The 26,820-nt window shown below is 33.1% G+C and overlaps 1 protein-coding gene across 2 annotated transcripts in view; it reads left to right on the forward strand.

Moving 5' to 3' along the window:
• The window catches only part of LOC130445241 (beta-glucuronidase-like), a 43,382-nt gene that overhangs the window by 13,065 nt on the left and 3,497 nt on the right, over positions 1 to 26,820 (forward strand). For both annotated transcript variants that reach the window (XM_056780794.1, XM_056780795.1), the window contains 9 exons: positions 2,629 to 2,847; positions 8,036 to 8,218; positions 12,826 to 12,992; positions 14,961 to 15,097; positions 17,449 to 17,642; positions 18,083 to 18,402; positions 19,686 to 19,829; positions 22,183 to 22,267; positions 23,861 to 24,037. In XM_056780794.1, the coding sequence (XP_056636772.1) occupies positions 2,647 to 2,847; positions 8,036 to 8,218; positions 12,826 to 12,992; positions 14,961 to 15,097; positions 17,449 to 17,642; positions 18,083 to 18,402; positions 19,686 to 19,829; positions 22,183 to 22,267; positions 23,861 to 24,037 (1,608 nt within the window). In that variant the 5' untranslated portion in view covers positions 2,629 to 2,646. The remainder of the gene's footprint in view (positions 1 to 2,628; positions 2,848 to 8,035; positions 8,219 to 12,825; positions 12,993 to 14,960; positions 15,098 to 17,448; positions 17,643 to 18,082; positions 18,403 to 19,685; positions 19,830 to 22,182; positions 22,268 to 23,860; positions 24,038 to 26,820) is intronic.

Consider the following 26,820-nt stretch of genomic DNA (forward strand, 5'->3'; position numbering starts at 1 on the left):
CCTTCTTGATGCCATTGCAACATAGCTTTTGTTACTACTACTAATTCTTGCGTCTGTACAAGTCGCAGTTCAGTTTATTTTTTTCAGGTATTCTTTTATTCTTAACATTTCTTCATACATTTTCATGATCGTGATTGTTTCTATAGCATACGAGGATGTATTTATATCTAATAAGCCTAGACCAGTTCCATGCATAAACAAAATATTGCGTTACCATAGCAACGAACAATAACTTATTAGAAGTGTCAGTGTAAAGTTTGCATTAAAAAAGTAAACCAGAGTTACGCAATAAATTAAAAAAAGGATGTTCACCGAAATTGTGAAAGTCGAAAAATTGGAGTATCGAGTCATCATCAAGTAACCTGTATTTAAAAGGGTTAAGAGGGAAGCAGATTTACGAAAATATGCTTAATACCATTGGTTAGGTTAGGTCCTTCGTATACGACCGTGAAAAATTGAACTGCAAGCTTCAAAAGAGATAAATTTTCCATTGAAGATGATGACCGATCGGGAAGGCCAGTTTCTGTGTCAGGCTCCGCAAATATCGATGCAGTTCATGACATGATTTTATCAGTACGTCAAATTGGGCTACAACGGATATATGAAGCACTGAATATTTCATACGAACGCGTTCATCATATAGTGCATGTCAATTTGGCATGAGAAAAATTGCTGCAAATTGGATCCCCAAATGTTTGAATGTTGATCAAAACCGTACAAGGATAGAAGCATCGCGTTCGATCTGTGCTCGATTTGAAAACGATCTAGACTTTTTAAACCGAATTCTTACTATGGATGAGACTTGAGTACATTTCTACGATCCAGAAACAAAGCAACAATCGATGGAATGGCGACACCCTGGTTCTCTAAGACCTAAGAAGTTTCGTGTCCAAAAATCTGCTGGAAAAGTTATTGCTTCAGTTTTTTGGGATTACCATGGAGTAATCATGATTGATTTTTTAAATAAAGGCAAAACAATAACTGGAGATTACTATTCGACCTTACCGACCACTCTACGGGAAAAAATTGAAGATAAAAGACGCGAAAAGCTATCCAAAGGTGTTTTGTTATTGCAGGACATCGCCCCTGCACACAAATCTCATGTTACCATGCAAAAAATTCGTGATTTAGGATTTGAATTACTAGAACACCCCCTTATTCACTAGATTTGGCTCCGTCCGACTATCATCTATTTCCTCAACTGAAAAAAAAGTTAATAGGTCGTAAACTTTCTTCCAAGGAGGAGGTAATAAAAGCTGTGGAGGTCTGGTTTGCAGAGCAAGCTGCAATAAATGGATCCAATTAAGAGGAGAATATGTTGAGTAGTAAAATATTTTGACATGGAAATTTTTTTTTGGTTCTGTAGTAGGCTAAGAATTTTTCAATATATCCTCGTACACTCCAAATATAGAATCACCCCTATTAGTGAAAATTTATTCGTCCCAATCGTCACAGTTCTGCAACAACCTCTTACAAACATTGATAACTGAAATCTACGGGTCGTGTTAATGTTAAGCACTTTATTTATGGAATTCTCCGTCACCAATTCATGATTTCATATTGGGATTTAACTTCTGCATCATAGGAATGCTGATATTCATTTTCAAATAAACTATACTAAGAGCCTAAGAGACTTTGCGTTGGCTAGGCGTTGGAACGCGAGCACGGACGTTTGAGTTTATAAATCACAGTTCGTAATCTGTTTAATTTATGTTGAATGCGAATAAGGGCGCCAACGTGGGCGCCAGCTTAAAAGTTTATAAATTGACCTTTAAGATGGGTTTATAAACTTTTACGTTCGCATTAGCGCTGACGTCTCGCTGGCGTTGGCTAGGCGTTGGTACGCGAGCGGGGGCGCTTCTGTTGATAACGGTCGTCAATTTATAAACTTTTAGGCTCGCGTTCGCGCTGGAGCCCTCGTTCGCGTTCAATATAAATTAAACAGATTACGAACTGTGATTTATAAACTCAAACGCCTGCACTTGCGTTTCAACGCCTAGTCAATGTAGACATAACGCCAACGAGAGTTCAGCGCAAGTACGAACGTAGAGTTTATAAATCCAACTTAAATCACACACAAAATTATGAATTGACCTTTGGAATTAGCTTGCTGTTCCACTCAAGCCGAAAACAAATATTTTGAAATTAAGAGAATTGAAAATTAAAAATCCCTCGGTGTATGATGAATATTCCTAAGCCAGTATAAGTAAAAATAATAACCTGGCCTGTATATAATCCTGAAAAAATTCCTATTTAATGCTTCATCTACAAGATAAGAAAAATAATTCTCACAAACTCTTCTTTTAATACATCGTTGTAAATGATTAAGAAAACTCCTGACTTAATTAGTCATTTTTTATATTGAACAATTACACAAGTTTTTTTGATTTGATTTGATTACTTATCATTATTTAGTTGTGTTGATATTGCAGTGTCTTAGACAACATAATATTTGGGTTGTAATAAAGACATGAATCACATATGTTGCCCGTTTCATTACTACATTACTATTACACACATTGTATAAGTGGTTGGGGGCATTATCATCATCAATTAGTAATTTTCGTAAAGATCGTAAAAAATTGTTTTATTTTTTATGTAGTTTTAAAATAATTCTATTTGTTCCAGATCTACAAAAATTGAATTATGAATCTTATATCTGTGATATTCACCATATTTGTTCAATTCTGTGTATGCGAAATCCATAGAGGAGGTATACTTTATCCCAAAAACACCGAAACTAGACAAGTCGTTCCTTTAGATGGTTTATGGTATTTCATAGCACCCAATACTACAAATCCGTTTATAGGATTTGAAAATCATTGGTACAAAAGAAGTCTTAAAGAGGTAAAAATAAATACTAAAATTAATATAACAACCCAAAATTTTTACTTGTAATAAATAAAACAGAAAAATATTATACTCTATTATCTTGAAGGAAGATCAAATTCATTGTAATTCGTCATTATCATGACAAGAAGATTTTTATTAAATTAAATCTGGATTAATTTTAACTTAACAATCTTTGAAAACACTAATGACAGAAGATGTTGCATACTTTTTTCAAACATACAACGTGGGTTAATGCCTTGTCAATTTAATACATTTAATTTGTTTAACATTGTAAAAACATGTTAATAACAAGAATTACAATCCATCTCACAATTTCGCCGCTTTTTCAGCCCAATTGCTATGACTTAATGGTCCAACTGTTTACCGACCACAATATTTTTCCATATTCAAAGTATAAAATACTTTTTGTTCAATATTGTGTCTTTTTGACATAGATGATAATATTTTCTACAGTTTATAACAAATAAGCTGAGTAGGTCCCTTACAACTGCAAGTAATCACTTCCACTTATTTTAGCTTCAAATTGAAGTCACTCTTTTAGGAATCTAAGATTTTCATGACTTCCTTTGAATATTCAAAAAACATCGGATCCAGAACTGCTATCATTTCAGCTCACTCAGTTTGCTGGCAATATGTCTGCATCGAGAATTTGTCTCGGAGATTACATATTCATTCATGTAAGTGAATCCAAAATACAGAAAAGAATCTATTTCCAACTTTGCATTTCTTGCGTTTTCTGTTACTGCTACCGGTAATTTTATGAAAATATTATGTGAGCGAGTTTTACACTGTTTAGGAGGAATTGTTTCCACAGTATATCTCTACTAATTATTGGTATTTCAGTCTTAACAATCTGATCCATTTAGCCCATATTGAAAACAGGAAACCCAAAAAATGAGCTGTGATTACAGTCATCCTACTAAATACGGTCCACAAGATTTTTACTTCCATCGTTAATACGAGATTAAAAAGTATACGGAATCATTTTGGAGAATGACAATATGGATTTAGGCCCGGAAGATCAGCAATAAATGCTATTTATATTTTAAATCAAATTATAGAAAAAATGTCACATTCTATTGAAAGACATACTACTAAAAGATATGTAAAAATTGCAGGTCCCAAAAAAATTAATAGCGGTCACCAGAATGATGACCACAAAGTATAAATTACATGTAATTACGAGGGAAGCCGAAACTGAGGGATACTTTCTTGAAGATTGTGCAGGAAGTTAGTAAAAAGGGACTAGAACTAAATGGAGGGAAGACCAAGTATATGGACTTGAAAATAAAAGAAAACATAAGGTGCCATACAAAAGGTTATAGCGATAGGATATTTTAAATCCTTTAGAGTAAACAACCATAATGAATGAGGAGAGTAAATTATTCAAAGAAACCAAGCAGGCTACCGAGCATATCAAAAATTCCGGCATCTAATGCTATGCAAAAAATCAGTAAACGTACTGAAATGAAAATATACAGAACAGCAATAAGGTCAACAGTAACCTATGGAAACGATAAATCTAACAAAAGCTGATGAAGAAAAATTTCGAAAAAAAAGTGATAAGAAGAATATATGGGCCAAAAAAGTTAGATGAAGGACAATATAGAATCCTTATGAACGTTTAAACTACAGAAATAGTAAATTAAGAGATATACGATGGTTGGGATACATAAAACGAGTGGAAAATGTAAAAAAAGTAACAGAATGAAAGCTGTTAGGACACCGGCTTAAAGAAAGACCCAAAAGCCAATAGAAAAGTCAAGTATCAATTGATCTGAACAAAGTGAAAGTCTGCATATGGTGGAGTAATACCCTGGATACGAAAACATGATAAACATAGCGGAAAAAGTGAAAACATGCAATGAAGCTCGGTATAAAAATATTAAAATGGTTAGAACGTGGATTCATTCACCACAAGAAATGGAGAGCTTTTGATTGAGCGGTTACGATTTCTATTGGAATATACAACCAATTATATATTATAAGTAATCAGTTTTGAGTTCAATTTTTCATCTCAGCTGTTTTCATTTTTATAATAATAATAGTGATAATATATAATTAGAACAAACTGATTAATTAGGTACTTACCAAGGTAGTCATATCCCCTTGTCTTAATATCACCTTATTCCACGTATTTCTTGATCAATTTCGGGATCGCATGGTCTTGTTTCAACATAGTTCTCTGCACCAGATTTTTCTGATTTTTCAAAATCATCATTCCAATTCGTTTTCGAATACAATCTATTGGAAATAAGAATTGCTAGTAGTATTCTTCCTGTTTCCAATCTGTGTGATGAGTTTCCTGTTGCATCAGCTACTGTATTTAATAAATACCATCTTAAAATAGCAACAATACATACCAAGATACCTCAAGAAAATCGTTATCTTCGCAAGGAGTCTGCGTAAACAACTGTTCTAATTGCAGTGTTAATATTACTATATACAAATAAGACAATGTTAGTTATATTATTAAAACTTGGTGAATAAAGCAAGTTAATGTTTAATATGCAGAATTTTATAATAAGACTGTGTGTTTTTATTCTGCACACAGTCCGATGATTACCGATGTCTATCTACATTTCCACGGAATGGCTAATTATTTTATCCGCAGTTAGATTGCTTTGCCAAATGACATTTTAAATTTGACTTTTGATCTGTTGTGCGAGTGGCTTTTTCTGTAAACTGAAAAATAAATACTAACTGAGTTTTACCGTGGTTGTCGGAAAAATAGCGTATACGAGTACATTTGTTGAAAATTCGATTTCACACTTGTTTGCTTAAACAACTCGTCAACGGCTTGTGACTAAATTTTGTGTGAAATCTTCTGTTTTCAAAACTTGTTATACAATATTCTATTATACGCATGCTCTGTTATTAATTCAATTTTTATTCATGTGAACTTGAATTAAAAATATCACTTTTAATGTTAGTCATAAAACGCCTTCAACAAATAATGTTTCGTTTTTTGCTTGTAGCTGGTGTAGTGTATTTTTAAATTTGAAAAAAAAAGATCCTCAAAGAAAAGTGAATTTACTAAAAACTATTTGAATTCCCGGGATTGAACCACCATTATTTATAGTTTAAATTTAATGCTGAAAATAAGCTCATGCGCGTTATTGTTGAAAAATGATTGTTAATTAAAAACTATCGTGGAACTATATTAAAAATTAAATTAATATGAATAATTTGTTCACAATTACTTTTTTTCGAAATCGGTAGTCAAACATGATTTTATTGCCGATTGATTATCGATAGTAATCGGCATTGAAATCTCTTTTTAGTGCTTAGACACTGAACTGTCATCCGATTCCTGTTCGATAGCAGTCAACTAGCTTAACATTACGAATAATTCAATATTAAGAATAACAAGAAATAAGATTTGTATGCTAATTTTTAAAAAATAATCATATTATTCAGCTGTGTAACTCGGCACTCATAACCTATTCTGCTCGCCTCAATTCCAAATATTTTACGTTTCCTATGAAATTTTATAAATAATGAAATATTCCAACTGTTTATAAATAATCAATAAACAGATCGACGAAAAACAATTTTCAATAAATGCCTTTTATTGACATAAGGTGATTTATCGAGGAGAAAATTATTTATTGTGATTTTTCTTATTAACTATAAGCAAAGTATTTATACTTTTGAAACTTTTACGACACAATCTTGTTTTATATGTAAATAACAAGGGGTTCTCGTAGCAAACCACAATTATTTAAATAATCTTTTAGTTTAGAATCTTCTTCTTCTTCTTGTAGTAGGACGAGGTCCTGTCAGGTCTGTCATCTGCCCTCTTGTGACGCCGATGTTCAGCTATCGTACCAGCGTTTTGGGGGCTACCGTCTTGTGTCTGGTTTCTGTGTACTCCCAGTTCTCTTAAGGTATCTGTGTTGGGTATTCTATCGTGGAGTGTGGTACCCTTTATTGTTCGTAATATCTTCATCTCTGCTGTTCTCATTTTTCTCATTGTTTGTGTTGTGTCTGCCCTTGTTTCTGCGGCATAGGTTAGTATGGGTCTGATACAGGTCTTGTAGATTCGCGTCTTACTTTCTAAGCTCATATATTTATTTCTCCATATAATGTCCTGTAAATATCCCGATATTCTAGTTGCTTTCTTGATCTGCTTATCTACCTCGTCCGTTATGTTTCTGCTGCTCGTTGTTTCTACGCCCAAGTAGTTGAAAGTCATTACTTGCTCTATAATGCGCTCATTTACTACCAACTTGCATCTTATTGGGTCTTTGGATATTACCATGCTTTGTGTTTTCTCGCATAAGATTTGCATGTTAAGTCTCTGTGCCGTCAGGTTAAATTTATGAAGGAGGCGTAGTAGATCGTCTTCATTTTCAGCTATAAGTATAGCGTCATCTGCGTAGCAAAGGATTCTCAGGCGACGGTTATTCATTTCGAATCCTGAATTAACTTCGTTAGTTTAGAATGATGAAGAAAAAGAAAAGTTTACTAATTAACAATCGTCAAGTTTGTTTATAAATTCAAGAAAAACTTCAACGGGAATAGATTCTCTAAAGTTTATATCAAACGATAATTTTTGAAAAAAATTTATTTAAAGTACATTAACTTTGGCAAATTTAGATTGAGACAAGGTAGCCTGGTCTGGTCTTCTGGTATCTGGTATCTGGTCTTCACCACATTTGTTAACTACGGCATCATGTATTTGTTTCCAATAAATAGTACATTTCCCATCATCCTTTCTAACCGCCAGTACTTATTATTGGAAATCTTTTGGAAGTTCAGATTCTACTTCAGATTGTATACAACATGTAGATATTTTTATCGAGAGTTTCCTTATTGGTGCTAACTATAGCGTATTCTATAGGGCATCGAATCTCCCTCATTTTGACCTTGATATAGCTGACAAAATCTCAAGGATATAGAGTGCAATTATTTTGGTCTTCAAAACCAACAGAATGTAGTTATGAGCAAGGAGTAATTTCACACTTACCATGACTACTGATACCTTTGTGTCTTATGAAATAGTGGACGTTGTTTTGCTTTTAGGAAAATTTGCTTTTATTAATGAAAGTTATTTATAGATACTATTAATTGCCCAAAATCAATCGATTCATTAATAAATAAATTAATAGGAGTGAATAAAATTGTTTCGCCAAGTTATTTATATTAGTGATGGTCTTTATAACGTTTTATGTTTTAGGTTGATTATTTTGAACTACATTTAATGCCAGTACCTGCTAGCTATAATGATATAACGACTGATAAAAAAATTAGAGATCACGTAGGGTTAGTATGGTACGATAGATCCTTTTTTGTTCCTACAAGTTGGCAATCTGAACGAGTGTGGCTAAGATTTGGTTCAATATCATATGCTGCGCAAGTGGTAAGTACAATTTTTTTGTTTGAAATATTAAAGTTTCCGGGAAAACTATACGAGGTGTAGCAATTGAGTTTCGAAATTTACAAATAAAAACAAGCAAATACTCATAATTCTATTATCACAATGATCTCAATGTTGCTCCAACGAGTCGAAGTATCATTAGTTATCGTCTGTGGTTAATCCGAGTATAATCATAGTTATGGCTCCTTTGACCTCCTTCACGCTCCAATGATGAGCTATTTTTAGGTGTTATTTCCTGTTATGAAATAAAAAAAATCGTTAGAGGCAATATCAGGACTATGGGGTGGGTGTGGTATTGATGAAATGCCTTTTTTTGCAAAACAACTCTTGCAAAATCAATGCGGAATGAGCCGGTGTGTTAAAGAGTGCACTACTCCCTGAAAGCGGATCAGTGCGGTATTGGTAAGATTTAGCACATATATCATACAATATTCCGGCTGATGTTCGATCCTTAGTTAAACTCGTCGCAAATATATTGCCAGTCTAACAATATTGTGCTTGAACGAAAATGTTTGAAACAGTTTGTAATTGCACTGTGTTTGGAAGAAAGAGATGATCAAATCGTAGAACTTGAATGGACTATACCAGAAAACGGAGATTTTGGGTAAAATCAGTTTAGAAAACAAGATCTGCGGTCTTACCGTATTTACTAGACGACAAGATAACATTTTTTCAGTAAGACGGTTTGGAGACTACTAGAAAATGAAAACGCCGCTTCAAACTAACTACAATCTACTCCTCAGACACTCGACCGACTTTATGATCGGAGTCGGGTGGGAAGCATGTATGATATTTGGCTACTAGGGCTCTGTTACACTACGATGGCTATTGACGACGAAAATGAGCCATTCGAGTAACAAAAAACAGCCACAACCACAGAGGCTGTTCTCAACTATACGGTAGCTGGCCACCTGCGCCGTGACTGCTCCGCGCTGTGGAAGTCTACTGTTTAAAATTTGGTTAGATCACAACCACGTCACCAGAGACGTAGCTAGTGCCAGCGTAGTGTAACAGGACCTCCACCTTCCATCTAGCCTTTAGCACAAAGAAAACTTGAGTTTTCGGCCGCTGCAAGATACTACCATAGATTTGTCCAAACACTGTGTGGTCGGCAGGATTATATTGACGACAAATGCCGTCGTGGATAGTGAGGAAGACGATCAACATGGTCTTCATTCGTGATTTAAAAATCTTCGCTTTTTGAACGTTCCTCTACGATTTCCACCATCTACTGACGGTTTTTGTGTTGATATTCAATTCAGCGGACATCGCATCGTTAATCGACGGTCAAACTTCTCCACGTAGATCGTTTTCAAATGATTAATCCTTTTATGAACCGCTTGGCTTATTGTAACTCGTGTGTTTTTGATCGTACACTTATCTTTATAAACCAATTGAATTTTGCAATGGAAGTTTTTATGAAAAAATGCAGGCGTGTGGTTAGTTTTATCTCGCGAGGACTTGATTTTTGGTTTTAATTGACACACTTCATAGAGTGTTATAATATATTAGGGTGTCAACAATAGTTTACTTATGCGAGATTTAGTACAATCAAAAGCAAATATGCAGCACCACTAAATGCGAGAAGGGCTACAAATTATATAACATATGTAAGAAAATGATTTGGAATGTGATTTGGTCCATCTCAGTTTCCTTCCAGAAATATAATCAAAATATAATAAAAAAATGAGTTATTAATAAAAACATTACTTTCTATAACCTTTGGCTTTAATATAATGGCTGTATTTACATTATTGTTTTCATTTCAATAATTAGCTTTATTTATTTATTTCTTTTACATCAAATTTGTGCTTGACAACACCATTTTCTTAGAGGTTTTGCTTCGAGGTTTTCCCTCCTATCTCTTCTAAAAATAAATAGATAGCCTAGAGTTTATAGGATATTACGCCCTCGAATGCAAAAGATAAAATAATTTGCTCGGATGTAATATTTATCTATTGATAACATAGACGAAGGCAATAACAGATTTCGTACTGCGTTGCTACACGTTTAAAAATTGGAACATCTAATTTAAAATAAACAGAAAGTTATGTATGTTATTGATATAATTCTTAAATAATATTATGCTATATCGTATAACCTATAACGGAGCTTTTGTAATGTATTTTCGGGCTAATCAATGATGGTTGACAATATTCTTTGTATTAAAACATCCAAACTACTTTGAAGTGAACTTGAACTTGAATACTGAAAAATCCTATTGTAAGAAAGTTTATAATTTTCTATAAGTATGGTCACATCGAAAAAAGCAAAGTACGTGATTTGATACCTTAATAGAACTCAAATTTCCAAGGGAATCAATCATGTATGATATGGGTCCCTATTAGGATACAATAAACCTTGAATTTAAGTAGCTAAAATTATGATTCTTCACAGTCACATTAATATAAGACAAAAATCTGGTAATTCGAGAGGATATGTTAATGAAGGAGAAAAATAAGGAAGACTTTTGTGTCCTTCTACTATATGACTAATAATGGTTCCCACCAGAGGTGCGTTTTACATTCCAGAGATTGTATCTCTGGGTTACATTCGGGCAATGCTTTTAAATTTCAATAATTATTATGTCAAAACAGTTTTGTCGCCCTGGATATAAACATGAAAGTACTTAATGTGCTTTAGGTGATATTTGCACAAGGAAGATCATATCTTTCTCTTATCTTCATTCAATTTCGAAAAATAAAACGCGAATGTTTTTGAATGCGTAAAATTCATTTCTTGAACAAATTGCTATTTCAGTTATGCAACAAAGGTAGCTCATAAATAAACTAAGTGTATCATTTTCCTACCTCAGACTTCTTTATTTTCTTATTCTCTTCTTATTTTATAATATTCCTTGTTTTCTTTCCAATATTATTCACTAAGTTTGTATTTAATTATAAACAAATATCCTCCAATGCATCGGCTTTGTTGAAACAATTTTTATAATTCTATCAATTTCCACTTTTTCTTCCCAACACTACATGTGGTATATTGTAGACATGGGGTTGGATGTTTAAGACACTATATCATTTGTCAAGGTGATGAAAAAGGCGACAATTCCTGTCTGACCTACGTAGATAACGCATGGTGTACTTATTTGTGTTAATAATAAATTCATTATTGAGTATATTTTTATCATTATTCAAGTGTACCTTCGAATCACAGTGGAAACATTACCCAGAAGCCAGTGTAAAAGTACAGTGAAAATTTATCTATATTGAGGCTAGAATAAATAAATTATGTATTTAATTGGGGCAATAGAAAGCTTCAATCCTAAAAGCGACATCTGGACACTCTACCAAGACCAACTAGAAGAATTCTTCCTAATAAATGACATTGCTGGTGGTACAGAAGGCGCACCGGACAAAAAAGTAGCAGCATTTCTTAGACTTATTAGGAAAGATACCCCTTCAAAACCCAACCAGAAGACGTATGACCAATTATGTGCACTCTTGAAAATGCAATTCTCACCTACAACGTGTATTTTTAAAGAAAGAATAGACTACTACGAAGCAAAACAGGACCAACATAAAACAGTTAATGCAAGATAAAAGATATGTTGTGTGAAGAAAAACAGGATGTTAAATTGGACTATTACAGTTGACATTTAGCAATGAAACAGCACTACAGAACGATGTTAAGGAAGATAATGAAATGAACAGTAAATCCAATATTTATGTCAAACTGCAGAAGACAAAATTCACAAAAGACATATTGACTTGTTATCTAGGAAGGGAGAAAATGTGGTGTGCTATAGACATGAAGTTGGGTGTTTTAGATACAATATGTCATTTGTCAGGATGTTGAAAAAGGCGACAATTACTGTTCGACCTACGGAGATTACGTATGGTGTACTTACTTGTCTTAGTAATTAATTAATTCATTATTAAGTATATTTTGATCATTATTCAAGTGTAGAACATAATAACTGTTGGTCAGTGCAGATCGTTCACACTAGGCCGATAATTTTTAAAATTTGCATACAAAGCTGACTCGAGAGAGGACTCGAAAGTATCCCGATTTTGAAACAAAACAAAAATAAGGTGTTGCCTCAATGTATCTGATTTGTCACCACTTTATCCTGAAAAATTAATATCACAAATCACTCATTTTTTGATACAATTTTCTGAAAAATTAGTTTAAGTCCTCCATTTTCGCTTGAACAATGACAGGACTAGTAGTTGTTAATTTTTATATCCTCCCATTTGTCCATTTAGGTTGTTCCAGTGAATTTATAAAAGCTTATCAATCAACTAATGGTGAAAGCGTTCAATACTTTTTTTCTATCTATAATGAAATCTGTATTTAGCTCTAGTATAAAACTAAAATAAAATGAATGTTACTTTTTGGGGCCATGTTATATTAATACCGTACTAACAACGTGTCAGTAGTAAGTACACTCAATTTTTAGGGACAAAGACCTAAAAAATTTGGTTTTTGGTGCATAAAAATTATCAATAATTATTGATTAAAATATATTTTATAAAATTGCAAAAGTTTCACGAAAATATCTAAACAAACGATTAGTTTGGACTTTTGTATTTTATCTCTGATTGTTTCATCTTGTTATTTTTAATTATTTTTAGTGGGTAAACGGACAACTAGTGATGAGTCATGAAATAGGTCATCTTCCTTTCGTTGCCGAAATAACTGATGTCGTCAAATTCGGAAAAGAAAACTTAGTTACTGTGGCATGCGATAACACTTTGTTATCTGATACTGTACCTCAAGGAAAAGTTGAAGAACTGATTAGGTAGAGTCTAGATTTTCTTACTACTTATATATTTTCCACATTTTATGAAACCTGAAATATAATCATTTGGTAGAGAATAATTTGTGAGACGTTTAGAACAATGAAGTGCTCTGAATAAAATATAAATTTATTTAGGTGCAGTACTCAATAATTCAATGGAAAAACAATAATGCAGTAAATATGATTTCTAGTTATGTCGGCAAGTAAAATTACTGCAGGTAAAAGATTGTGTAATTCCAAAAAAATGTATCTTTGTCGGTAGATCGGAAGTTATGAAGCTCTAGAATTGATCAATCGTTGGTGTGGATAAAAGAGACCTCCTTCTTGAGTTATATCGTTATGAACTTTGCGCGTTATTTTCCATTTTGTGTCATTGGCTATCAGAAACAGTTGCTTGGAGTAATAAGTGTTAGCAAAACAGAAGAATGTCTCAAAGAAAGATGTCATGGATCTCCGTTAATTCACTATTAGTAAATCATTAGTTTAAAGTGGACCACTACAACCTAAAAAACGAAAAACCAAGTTTGGAAAATATACCTCTCGCATACAAGAAGAGACTTCATCCAGATATTCGTTTTGATGGAATAAATCATTGACCTGTGAGGAACAAATCATCACAAAGATGTAAATAAGAGTTTTGTTCGTCTAGATCTAGAATTTTTTGTTAAAATTGTAATGTCCATCTTTGTCGATCGTCAGCAAATATATCAAATTTTGTCACGTAAAATAAATTTATTATCATCCTACTATCGATTTTACTTTTAAACCCTTGTTGTTCACATTTGTCGACCTGACATTTACAAAAAAACCAATTAATTTTTGCAAAACCCTTATGCTTATGTTTAATTACCCTAATAAAAGTACACTATACCAGAAAAACTCTTGTTCTCACAATTTCTTAAGGGATAATAGCCATTCTATCGATTGTGGCTTTGTTTCTCATCTCATCCATAGTAACAATTCGGTTTAAGAAGTCTACATCGTTTTCAAATCGAGCACACATCGAACGCGATGCCTCTACCCTTGAACGCTTTTGGTCAACATTGAAACATTTGGGGATCCATTTTGCAACAACTTTTTCATGTCCAAATTGACGTCAACTGTATGATGAACGCGTTCGTATGAAATAATCAGTGCTTCAAATATCCGTTTTAGCCCAATTCGACGGTCTGATAAAATCATGTCATGTCGCATACGAAGGACATTGATCACCAAGGGTATTAAGCATATCTTCGTAAAGCTGCTTACTTCTTAACCCTTTTAAATACAGGTACTTGATGACATCTTTTTTCTTTTAATTTATTGCGTAACTCTGGTTTACTTTTTTGACGTCAAACTTTACACTGACACCTCTAATAAGTTATTGTTCGTTGCTATGGTAACGCAATATTTTGTTTATGCAACGAAATGGCCTAGGCTAACTAGATATTTATATATCCTCGTATATGTGTTTCTGGGGTATAATACGAGGATTGGGCCAAAGATTTCAGTTCGGTTAGAAAATGTTACATTACAGACGAAATAACTGAATGTATTGACAATAAATAGCACTAAAATATCGTAACATACTAATTTATCACGATTGTGTACAATATGGCCTTCACGGTGCAAAAGAATGACAACACAACATAGTTGACAATATTACACTAGATCACAGACTGATCGCGTAAACTTAAATAGTTTAGGTGTATCAAGTATTACGATAATATTCTGATCATATTATTCAGTTATGAAATTTGTTCAAATGTGAATCAGTTTATGATCCGTTTTTGCAATCATTTGAGCAAGGGAATACTACTAACTGTAAAGACAAACTACGTCTAACGCCATTACTCATAAACTACCTACTTTATATCGATTATTTTATCTCATTGTTTATTAAGCTTATAATGGCTTATAATAAAGTTATGTATTATTCTATGAATACTCTATGTCAAAATAATTGATTTTTTCACAATTATTTTTTAGTGGTCGACTAGATCAAACATACACCTTCGACTTTTTTAATTACGCTGGAATAGATAGACCCGTTTATTTATATACAACTCCCAAGATTTACATCGACGACATCACTGTAGCAACTGTCGCTATCACCGAAACGGAAGGTATGTTTTTCACTCAAATGTTGAAGATAGTACTAAACAATTCCATATGTCACATCGACAAATTAGTTGATTTCTATACTATATAATATAAGATAAAAATATAATAACAATAAGGAGAATTTTCGCTCAGCAAATTGAGATTGACTTTAATTTTCTTTGTCTGTGATATCTTCTAGATGGTTGAAAATGACAGCTGTAGGAATTAAAATACATCTTTATAAATAGAGCGTTATTTTGTGTTTGTCGATTAAGCTACAATGCTATCACCATACAGAAAGCTTACGATCATATCTGGCACACCGAACTTGTTATAAAGCTTCTGAGTATCCGCCTACCATATCCAATAATAAAACTAATATATTCATATCTTACTGACTGACTATAAGTATCAGAATCATTTACTACTTATCTCAACCATCTACCTCCCTGATTCTTCTCTCTCTCTCTCTCTCTTCCTAATTCTGGAACATTTATACTTTTTCTGGTATAAAGTATGTTGGAGTTTTGTCATTATGTCAGTTCCTTCTTTCACAGCAGTTTCCATTCTCTTCTATCTTATGTGTTGTTCAATTTTATGTTATCTAATTCCTCGATTTTCCCTTGCTATTTTAATTTTTTCTGTCCACTTCCTCCTCGGTCTTTCTTTCTTTTTTCTGTTCGTGCTTCATATATCATTCTTAGTAATTTTTTTCGTTTACCTTGTGTTAGTGTCGTGCCAAGGTATTTGAGGCTTTTGACTTGGTCTTATTTTATCCTATGTGTCTTCTCCATTCAGCTTATTATCGTCGACATCCAGTTCTTTTTTCGTTATTTTCATATTCATTATCATTGTATAATTTTCAGTTAGAGTTCAGGGTTTTCTCATCTTCTGCCATTATTATCATGTCATCTGCATATAATATTGCCAACTCTGACATAGTTTTTCGTCTGTTTGTATAAAGCCTTCACTCTGTTCACTAGTTTTTCTTCTATACCTATGTTTTCTAGGCGTTCCCATATGTCATCCCTAAATACTCTCTCGAATGCTTTTTCAATATCTATAAAACAAAGGTGTATCTCTCGTTCTCCTTTTATTTCTTTTTCAGTTATTTGTGTGATTATGTTTTGTTCTAAATCCTTGTTGTGAGTCTTCTTTGGTTCTTTCTAGATCGTCTCCCAGTCTTTTTTCTATTATTCTCTTATATATCTTGCTGACTGTATTTCGTAATGTGATTCCTCTATAATTGTTACAGATTCTTGTATATTGCTCCAATTATACCCATTTTCCAATCTTTTGGCGCTTCTCCTGTTTCTTATATTTTCTTCAGTATTATTTTTAGTGTCTTTATTTTTTTTCTGTTTGTCTTTGGATCATGTCTGTCTGTTTGGTCTACTCCTGGCACCTTCTCTAGCTTCAGTTTCTGTATTACCTGTTGTATTTCTTTTGAACTTATTTCATATTTTTTTGTTTGTGTTTATGTTAATCCTACTTGTCCTGTGGTCATTTTTTTGTCTCATTCTTTTCCATTACTTCTCAAAGAACTGTCTTCACCTTTCCATGATATCATCTTCGTTTGTTATTATATCCCCTTTTTTATCTTGTTGTTGTTGATGAGTGAGTTCTTATTATGCTATGAAACCAAAGAATACATTTTGATTTTCCTTGTAGGCGTTAGTCATCTTCCCTCCAAATTCTCACCTTGGCTTCTGTTTTTGTTCTTTAACTAATCTCTTAACTTCTATCCTACGCTATAGCAGGGAGACGCGCACGCATCAAGCGAGTGTCATATGAAAAGTCACCATTCCAAAAATCACTTTAATCCAAGGAATGCAGAGGAAAATTTTTGCCTGTATCAGGGCTCTTTAAATATACCATCTCCCACTTAAAAATGACCTTATTTCTAACATTTAGACAACACGTTTCTTTCTCTATTTCTATCAATATAAAAAACCTAGAGACAAATATCGGTAGGGTAAGTACGTTTACTCAGATTGACTTGCAATTTCATTGTTTTTGGTAGACTGAATATCTATAAAATAACTTGATCAATGAGTTATTTCATACCCCAAAGTCTTACAAGTTTTCCCATAGCTTATGAAGGAAGTTGTCTCCATCATTATCAGTTTTATGATTAAGGAATTCTAAACCCAGTAAATATTAATTTTTTGATTAATTTTTCTAATTTCGAATGGTGTTTCGGGTTGAGGACTGAAAACAAAATTGTGCAAGAGTTTTTTTTAAAATTTCAACGTTTCGATCTTTTATTTGATCTTTATCAAGGCTAAAAATACGAGTATATGATACATTATAACTCAACCATAGATGAAGATAATTTTTATATTAAAGATTGTAATAAAAACATTTTTTATAGCATTGTTGGAATACAATATCAGCATTCTAGGCAACTCATCACAAAGTTGTCGCGTTACTGTTTTGGATAAAAATAAGAAACAAGTAGCATCTAGTCAAGACCTTAACGCTAATGGGGTGATAAAAGTTGACAATCCGATATTATGGTGGCCATATTTGATGGACAGTAACCCTGGATATCAGTATACGTTTCAGGTGAGTGATAGCAATAATTGTCTCATGATAAAAATGGTATCAAACAGATTACAACATTCGTAATCATGTCAACCTTTGGTATAACTTTCTAGAAAAGTTATAGTATAAAGTCGCCACCAAACGTGAATAATTGAGGTTCCCATAAAACGCTATCTATCTATATATGTAGCAGTTTTATAAATGACTAATTATGTTGTTCATCTATCTTCCATATGTGCCTGTTGTATATCTGAACGTCCCCAATCCTCTTTCTTTGAAAAAGTGTTTCTCATATCTTAGATCTGTTCTTTTTTTATTTCGTCCATCATATAATTTGTCGTCTTTTAACGAAGAAAATTTAGATCTATTTATTTTAGTTGCAACGTTTTTAAAATACTTTCAGCTAGAATATGTCAAAGGTTGCTTGTTTCATTTATTTATGTTTCGACCGTATGTTTTAGATAGAAATATTTGACGAAAATTCCAAGTTAATAGATCATTATCCCATCACAATAGGGATTAGAACACTAACTTGGACCAATACATCTTTATTGATTAACAACAAACCATTATATCTACATGGTTTTGGAAGACATGAGGATTCTGATATTCGTGGCAAAGGATTAGATCTTCCATTAGTTATAAGAGATCATAATCTAATTAAATGGGTTGGAGCTAATGTATACAGGACTTCCCATTATCCTTATGCAGAAGAGATAATGGATGTTGCTGATGAACTAGGGATCATGATCATAGATGAATGTCCTAGTGTCAATACCGAGTGAGTTATATTTCAAAGGATATTTTAGTTTTACTTTGAAACAATGGTTGAAATTCTTTATTAAGATTTTAACTTATATATTTAGTACACACATTATCATATTTTCAAATGTTCAATTGAAAAATAATATGGCTACCAAATTACAAAACTCTTTTCGTTCCTTTTGAAAATACATATCAGTAATATTTAATGCGCTGGGAATCATTTTTAAATTGTTTTTAAAATTAATTTATACAAGAAATCGATAGAATATCAGTATTTACTAGTGCGATCCATGAATTCTCCACCTAGGATAGAAAGAAAAGTGATAAATGAAAAAAGCTGTGCTTACTTCTCAATATATTTCACCTTTGTTTTCATATACTTCCATTTACATCTAACTCAAGCTCCTATGCCATTATAAAAATATGATGCGTATTTAGAATTAAGATGTTCGTACACCATCTGTTTAATTGCATCTCGTCGCTGAAAACTGGTAAAAATGCATTCAGCATGTTATCAAAGAGGAAGAAAAAATGTGGGAATTAGACAACATTTTTGATCAAACTGTAGAACCGTTCATGATTAAATTATAGATTTCATCCACTAGTTCCTCGGAATAAAATACATATATTGCAAATATGTACATACCTATATACATATATGTTACAGAAAATATTTGTAGCCTGTTGTATATAGTATAGTAATGTGTAGTTTAGTATATTTTGTATGTTTATTTTTCATACTTACATATACTCGTATTCGTAAACAATTAAATAAAAATAACTGCATATATTAAAAAGCAATAATAATATTTTATTACTTACGAAAAACCCATTGCAACGGCTATGATGGTAAGGGTCTTCTTACTTTTGGGGAGATTCAGAGGTTTGTGTGAGAGTATTAAAATAGAGAGAGAAATAAATATTTTGGAAAGAGAACCATTCGGATTAACTAGGTAACCGCTTACATTTTAGTACGGTCAATTATGGGAAAAATATATCTCTGTTCAGTTACTTCTTTAAATATTCCAAATTTTGGACGTAAAGTTCTCCTGTGTCTTTGGGTATCACAAATAACACAAATACTAAACCTCGTTACATATACCGATTGTCAGAAGGTTCAATGCAAAATATTTAATAGGCATGATTTTCATTTTTTAATATTCTCTATTCATTTTATTGATATATGTATTTCTCCTAAAACAAGTTTCAGCGATTTACATAACTTTTGTGTATCCTAAACATTTATATTTCTCATTCTGTTAATTTGCATAAAAAATAAATAAATATTTTTTTTTTTAGAATATTTACAGATACATTATTAGCCAAACATAAAATTTCTTTAACAGAATTAATTAAAAGAGACAAAAATCGCCCGAGTGTTATTATTTGGAGTGCTGCCAATGAGCCAAGGACTGCACAACCAGCGGCAAAAAATTATTTTAAGTGAGTGATAATTTAACTAGAAAAACCGTTACTTAATCTCTGTTCTTTCCTCTACTGATACAATTAATTATTATTATAAATCATAGGAGGGAATCCAGCATTATGTACATTTCTAAAGCTAAAATATATTAAGAAATAATATCCTAAAAGGCATGAATTGTGAACTTGAGTATTCCAAACATGATATAAACGGTTTCGATTGCAGATATACTGTAAACGATTACAGAGTAATTTTGGAGGGCAAGTGAAAATTAATACGTCCAATTTTTTCAATTTTCCTTAGTACAAAAAAGTGTTCTTATTATTATTCGGTTCAACTGAATCCATTTAATTGTACATAATGCAATATGAAACAAAATATTGTGCGATAAATACCAATTATTCTCCAAAACTACCCTATTCAATTTACCGAAAAATTTATCTTCCCTTATTATTAAGTGGAAAAAAGTGTCTTTTAATGAGCTTGTCAATATTCATCTCATGTGCAATTCGATTTTTCTATCGCTATATTATGAGTCTCGACAAGTGTTCTGAATTTCTCGATCAATGTTTGGATTAAATGCTTTCATCTGTTGTATCAAGTTTTTCACTTTGAATTGCTTCGTCTTGGTTAATAATATGCTGTTTTAAAGACAATTTAACATGGTTTACTGTGTGTATGAATTTATCAGCAAAGTTTATCGTTTATATACGTAGTAACTGTTTATATTCTCGATAGTATTCAAGTGTGTTAGTTTAAAGCAAACTACATCACAAAAAGCCGCCCAAGTTATTGCTTCAATCGAAAATGGACGGGATCCTTTCATAGGTAACCTGGAACAGACAGATGCAGATTTACAGCTTTACCGCTTTATTGTGTCAACAACAAGAAATCTTCACCTTAATGTCGTTAAAATGCAAAGACAGCTCCGTGAGGTACTTTTCACTGACTATTAGTCAGTGGAAAGCAACGAAGATTTTAGGAAAATAACCTGATCCTTAAAACATCTGCGATTGGTCTAAAACTTACTCCAACTTATGGGTAAGCACGCTTGTGTTTCGCATAGGTTCATCTGAATTAGACGTGGGAGTTATGGGAATCTCTCAAATGAGACCAGAATATGCCTACGGTAGTGACCGAAGAAGGAAAGTGCACGGAAGACTAAGAGAGTGATTTGCTGATTGCTGCTTTGGAGAGCGGAGTGCTTACGGAGGAGGTTCCTGCATGATCTGGGGTGCAGTTTCTATAGAAGCACGAACCGACCCTGTGTTCATTCGTAGCGGCGACCGTGTTCACGGCTTAGGTAACGGCTGATAGATATATCGAGGAGATTTTAGCAATTCATGTGGTACTTTACGTCGATTACATTGGAGACGAATTTACCTTTATCCATGATAATGTAAGGCCGCACACTGCCAGAATCATGCAAGATTACATTGCAGAAGTCGGTTTTCGGGTTATAGAGCAAGTAGCAAGTATACAGTCCTGACTTAAATCTGATAGAAAACATTTATCGAATTAGCTGAAAAGAAGATTCAATCTAGATTTCCTATCCCAAACCCAATCCCAGAATTTATTGTCGCAGTAGAAGAAGAGTGGCTTAACATCCCATAAGAAACAATAGCTAACTTGATTAAATCTATGCCTAATAGTATGAGAGCATTATTAGGGCAAGAGGAGGTCATACCTATTATTAAGAAATCAAGTGTCAAGTTATAAATTGTCATTAATCCTATTTATGTTAATAATAAGAAAACTTAATTTGCTTAATGCATTAATTTCACTATGTTAAACATAGGAAGTCGAAAACATTTTTCATAATGGTAATAATATAATATATCATTGGAAAGATCAAGTTAAATAAGTACTGTTACCAAATGCCCATACGAAGAAGTCAGTATTGATGAAAGTTCTGCGACTACTCCTGATGTCTTTTTCTTTCCCATGTTCAACTTGTGTTTTTGTTCCCACACTTTCGACCATAATACATTTTTTTGAGATACCCATTTGATTGCAACTTAGAGCTTTTTAAATGTAACATCTTGAAGGATTAGATGAAGGCTTATTCCAACCTGCTAATATGGACCGTTCTTGGAAGAGTTTAAATGATATTTTCTGAGCAATCTCCCGCTATGCACGGTTCTGGTAACAGTACTTGCTATCAACCAAGTATTGAAAAGACCATCCCGGAGACGATACCTAACAGAATCGTCACCGTACCAAGAACGGTTTTTTGATGGATTGGAACAAACCTATATAAATAAATTTTTGTTTTGATTTAAGTTATTGCAGAATGTATTATCATAACAATAGTTGTGTACTTTTACCGCTGCTTTGTATAAAGTGTGAACAGTATTTCTTCTATTGTTTTAGACAAATAATAGAGCACATCAAAACATTGGATAATTCTAGGCCGACTACAATTGTTGAATCACAAAGTGCAGGTGTGGTTGAGTCGGTAAGTATTATTTTACATGTTTCATACTAGCTTGATATGTGTCTATGTTATTCTGTCTTTATAATAATTTACATGATTCACTTTTTTCCGCGATGCTCTAACCTTTTTAACTTAAATAGGCCTTTACGTATGCGATAACGTGCTCGTCAGATGACAATCTGATCCTGTAAAGAGGAAACAGGACAAGGTCGCTGATGATATAAATGAACTTTATTTCTTTTCACATGCAATCACTTATTGGCAATTTCTCGCTTTACCTTTTCAAATCTCTTGTTATTGTTTCATCCTTTTGATGGTAGTCGATAAACGCAATCCTAAGACTGGTGTATTTGCATTTTGTACCGTTAGCAATCTGAAAGTATGATTCATAAATATAAAATGCATTTTGTAGCTTCTCTTGGAGATACTAAATCGATGTTATATGTTGTTTTTAAAAAATTTCAAAATTCGGTAGTGGTTGAGAGAATTTGATCAAAATCACAAGGTATGACATTATAGTGATTTAACTAATCTTTGCATTGATCTATACCTATATACAAGTTTAAATGAAATTTTGTATGGGAAAAATTACATTTTGATCAATTTAATTAATGCCCAAAATTTATTTCGTTTCCGCACATCTACAGCTACTCAGAGATCAAATGTAAAAACCCAAGCTCACTACACGCTTCCTGTGAGGATATATCGCTGCTACAGACAGATGGACTAATACGGTCGATATCACTTCCTGGATGGATAATTTGTAAAGCCTAATAAATGTTTTAGGGAACTGGCGCAATGATTATTCATAGGATCGGTATAAAATTTTGTGTCATCTGGAAAGAAAATTATTTTGAACCAAACACTGGGTCACACCGCTTTATATATTATGTCAATTTTTAATATACCATTGACTTGGATTTCATAGGTTCGACTTTCTAAAAATTATTCCTAGGTTAATCCAAACACTTCGGTGTTCTAATTTGTTGAGAAGCGTATTATGACAGATTTTATTAAACGTCTTCTCAAAATTCAGATAATCTGGTTCGTTTAACAGAAATATCTCTTTGATTATGAACATACCTTAGTTTCTAATTTACTTTGTGTAGAATTGAATGAATTATTGCAAAACAAAAATTGTGTATGATATGACATTGGAAAATTAGCTAAACTAATATATTTCGTTTAAAAATATAGGTTTAAATATAGTCCTCCAAATTTTATAAATATATTGAAAAATTATTACAACCATTGTTATAATAGCTTAACACCCCTAATGGGGCTGCGCTGCAAACATGCTTTATAGATCCTCTTGTTGGGGTGGATCAGTCTACACCTTGTCGCTTATTTCCCGTCACAACTTTTTTGTTCCTGTCTTTTCCTACCAGTTATAACTCCCACTCTGTATCCTGATCTCCCATCCCTTTTAATAATTTGGTGTAGGCCTGTCGCATCTTTTCCTACCACTGGGATCCTATTACATCAACCAGTTTTGAGATTTTAGATATAAATTTTTCTGGTTAGAGATCAAAATTTTATTAAAGCAATTATTTTTTAATTTTTTTAATGAAATGTTATAAACTTGATAGGGAGTAATAAAGATTTCTTTTCTAGTCACGTTATGTGGATATTATAAGTTTCAACAGATACAACGGTTGGTACCATTACGAAGGTGACTTGGACGTGATTACTTACTATGTGATAAAAGAAGCTCAGGCTTGGCACGATAGATTCCAAAAACCAGTTATTATGCAAGAATACGGTGCAGATACTCTAGAAGGCTTACATTTTGTGAGTAGATTATTTTTTAAAAAACAGAAGTATACATTTTTTCAGATTTTTAAGTATTTAAAACATCGGCATAAACCAGCAATGTAGCTGAAGCTGTTCCTAAGCAATATCCTGTGAGTTTATTTGCATCCACTAGTTTTATAAGTAGCAGTTTCTCTAGGTACATTGTTTATTCAGTAGACTGCCAGTATCATACCAAGTAGTAGAGCATACTGTGAGCTCTGCTGAACCTTCAGATTAATCACAAAAGTATTAGTATTTATACTAATAAAACAATACCCAGTTAAATACAGTTCATATGCCATATGCATCATGCATACTCTGATTAGTACTTTACGCCAAGAATGAAAGGGTTACTGGTTGAAAAGTGAGAAATAATAAAACGGGTAGTCAAAAAACTGCCTTTACAGCAGACATACAACCGTTAACTGAAATTTCAGTATCGTTTCTACACATTAAAAATTTTAGTAGAACCATCACTAAGGGTGTGCTTATAAAATTTTTGGTGGTATACGAAGGAAAAGTTTTTTTATGTCCTTTTTTTTTGTTATTAAATGGAAGAGGGGTATTATATTTTGAAATTATTTGTTGATTTCGTATCAGTTAGTCACAACTAAGTTTTCTCTTGCAACTTCTCCGTTTCTTTTGTGCTTTGATTGCTGAAAATACATAAATATTTTGCTTATCGTATGTTTCCAAGTCCCAAACAGAGTTAACATCTTAAATTTCTACGTGCTATTGCTTTGGTTTTAAATCTAGTCTCAAAGTTTACTTTTCCCCATCTGCTAAATGTTGGATTTTCGGTAGACACAATGGGACCTCTTATATTTTTCTTTTATGCTATTGTCTAGAGGAAATCTATTTTCTGTTATCTCATTCTTTTTAATAGTTTGACCTTGTTGAATCTTCCAAAAAGAATAAACCACAATGAAGAGAAAAGGCTCATTGCGAAATAAAGCTGTTAATCTCTCAATATACTTCAAACTTTCAAAATACTAATATCGAAATAACGTACATACCAAATACACCTTCCACAATATTTCACAATAAGTCGCTGATTTGGTTAATTTTTGCACAAAATAATCTTTAAAAGATCTACCGCGAATAAAAATTTCAACGAAACAGGTTTGAGTAACATAACTTTACCTTTCTCTGTTTTGGCTAAAATGAACCAGTTTCACTTAAAAGGTAATATTTATCCCTTAATAAATCATATGTTTATGTGTCACGTCTGCCTGTCGAGTAGGTCTTACAAAAAGTGCTCTAGGTTGGGTTATGCTGGACAGTTCGGAAGAGTACTTGCCATGGTAGCATAGATCAGATCAGTGACCTTTCTTCTATTCTGCAAAATGTCCCAAGTTTCTGGTCAACTCTGGATCGTCTACAAGTCGATTTGCTTTTTTCTGTATTGAGTCGAGCATTCTCAGAGTATGTTTGGAAGCCAAGCTTCAAATAATTATGCCAGGACACGTTGTTCTCAACCTCAACACCCAACAAGTGAATTTGCGGTGATGGAGATATTTTATGTCCAGACAGGATCAAATCTTGAGCGCAGTTCCGGCCTTTTTGTAAAAACAGCAGCCTGTCTCTTTGCTGTATTACCTTCACAATCAGCTATCCTACATGTTTTCAGGATCGATATAGATGGTGGCGATCTGTTGATGCCTTAGATGTTAACCAAGATTATTGGAGCGGCTGATTTGAACGACGACACCATTGTGCCATCGTTGGCGAAGCTATAAATGGGGTTTGAAGTTGTCTCTAGTATATCGTTGATGTACAGAACGAAAGAAGGTGACATGATGCGTCCCTGGGGAGTGCCAGCGTTGACCTTAAACCGTTTTGAGTGTGTCCATCGACAGTGACCTTGAAAAATCGGTCTTTGAGAAAGCTTCTAAGCCAGTAAATAAATGTTATAAGAGACATTTGCTGGTTAATAACTTTCTCCATGACTCACAATGTCTGGGTCTAAAGCAGCTGAGAAATTTTCTAATCTGCAGACACTTCTTTTATATTATGGAATAAAAAGAGTTTGCATAGTTGATTTTTTAGTTCAGTTGCGTATTTCTTCAATATGATTTGTGGTATTTCATCGGGGCCAGTCGCTTTATAAATGTAGTCTATTCTATTTCTGGCATCGATGTACCAACAAGCAAACATGCGACCCAATAAATAATCTATTTTGCGGTCATTGCGATTGACCCATATTCTCCAGTCAACCGTGGAATTTTTGACTTACAAAAGCCTTCGCTGATCGCTTTTATTACAGACCAGAGAGATGTTGATCCATTTGGGTAATTGAGAAGTTTGTTTTTCACTCTCTCATTATATCGTTCTATCTTCTATCGTATCTATGGACTGCTTGCAGCTATTTCCCCGGACAACAAAGTTTTACCGATTTTCAGCACTAAGATATCATTTGCGATAAGCAGCATTTTTGTTTTTGACTGCTCTAGTAAAGTTTTTAACAAACCATGGATTGTTGTCTGCAAATCCCTTGAAGGAGTAGGGAATATAGGCTTCCATACCTACTAAACCTACTAAGATTACTTCCGAAATCCTTCAGATGCTTCCATTTGGCCGATCCATAATGCCAAACTTTACATGGGAACTTCAGGTGGATCTTGAGTTTGAATTTTCAATTCATACGTTGCTGTAAGTAGTTTGTGATCTGATGTGATCTCATGTTGAGTTAGTCCGTGATTGTTGACAAAATCTACAGGCTCCCGCCCCGAACCGTAAGTTTTTTTGAAAAAATTCAACTAGCTAACGTGATGACTATT

The sequence above is a fragment of the Diorhabda sublineata genome, chromosome 6 (assembly GCF_026230105.1).
Source record: "Diorhabda sublineata isolate icDioSubl1.1 chromosome 6, icDioSubl1.1, whole genome shotgun sequence".
NCBI classification, from domain to species: Eukaryota; Metazoa; Arthropoda; class Insecta; order Coleoptera; family Chrysomelidae; genus Diorhabda; species Diorhabda sublineata.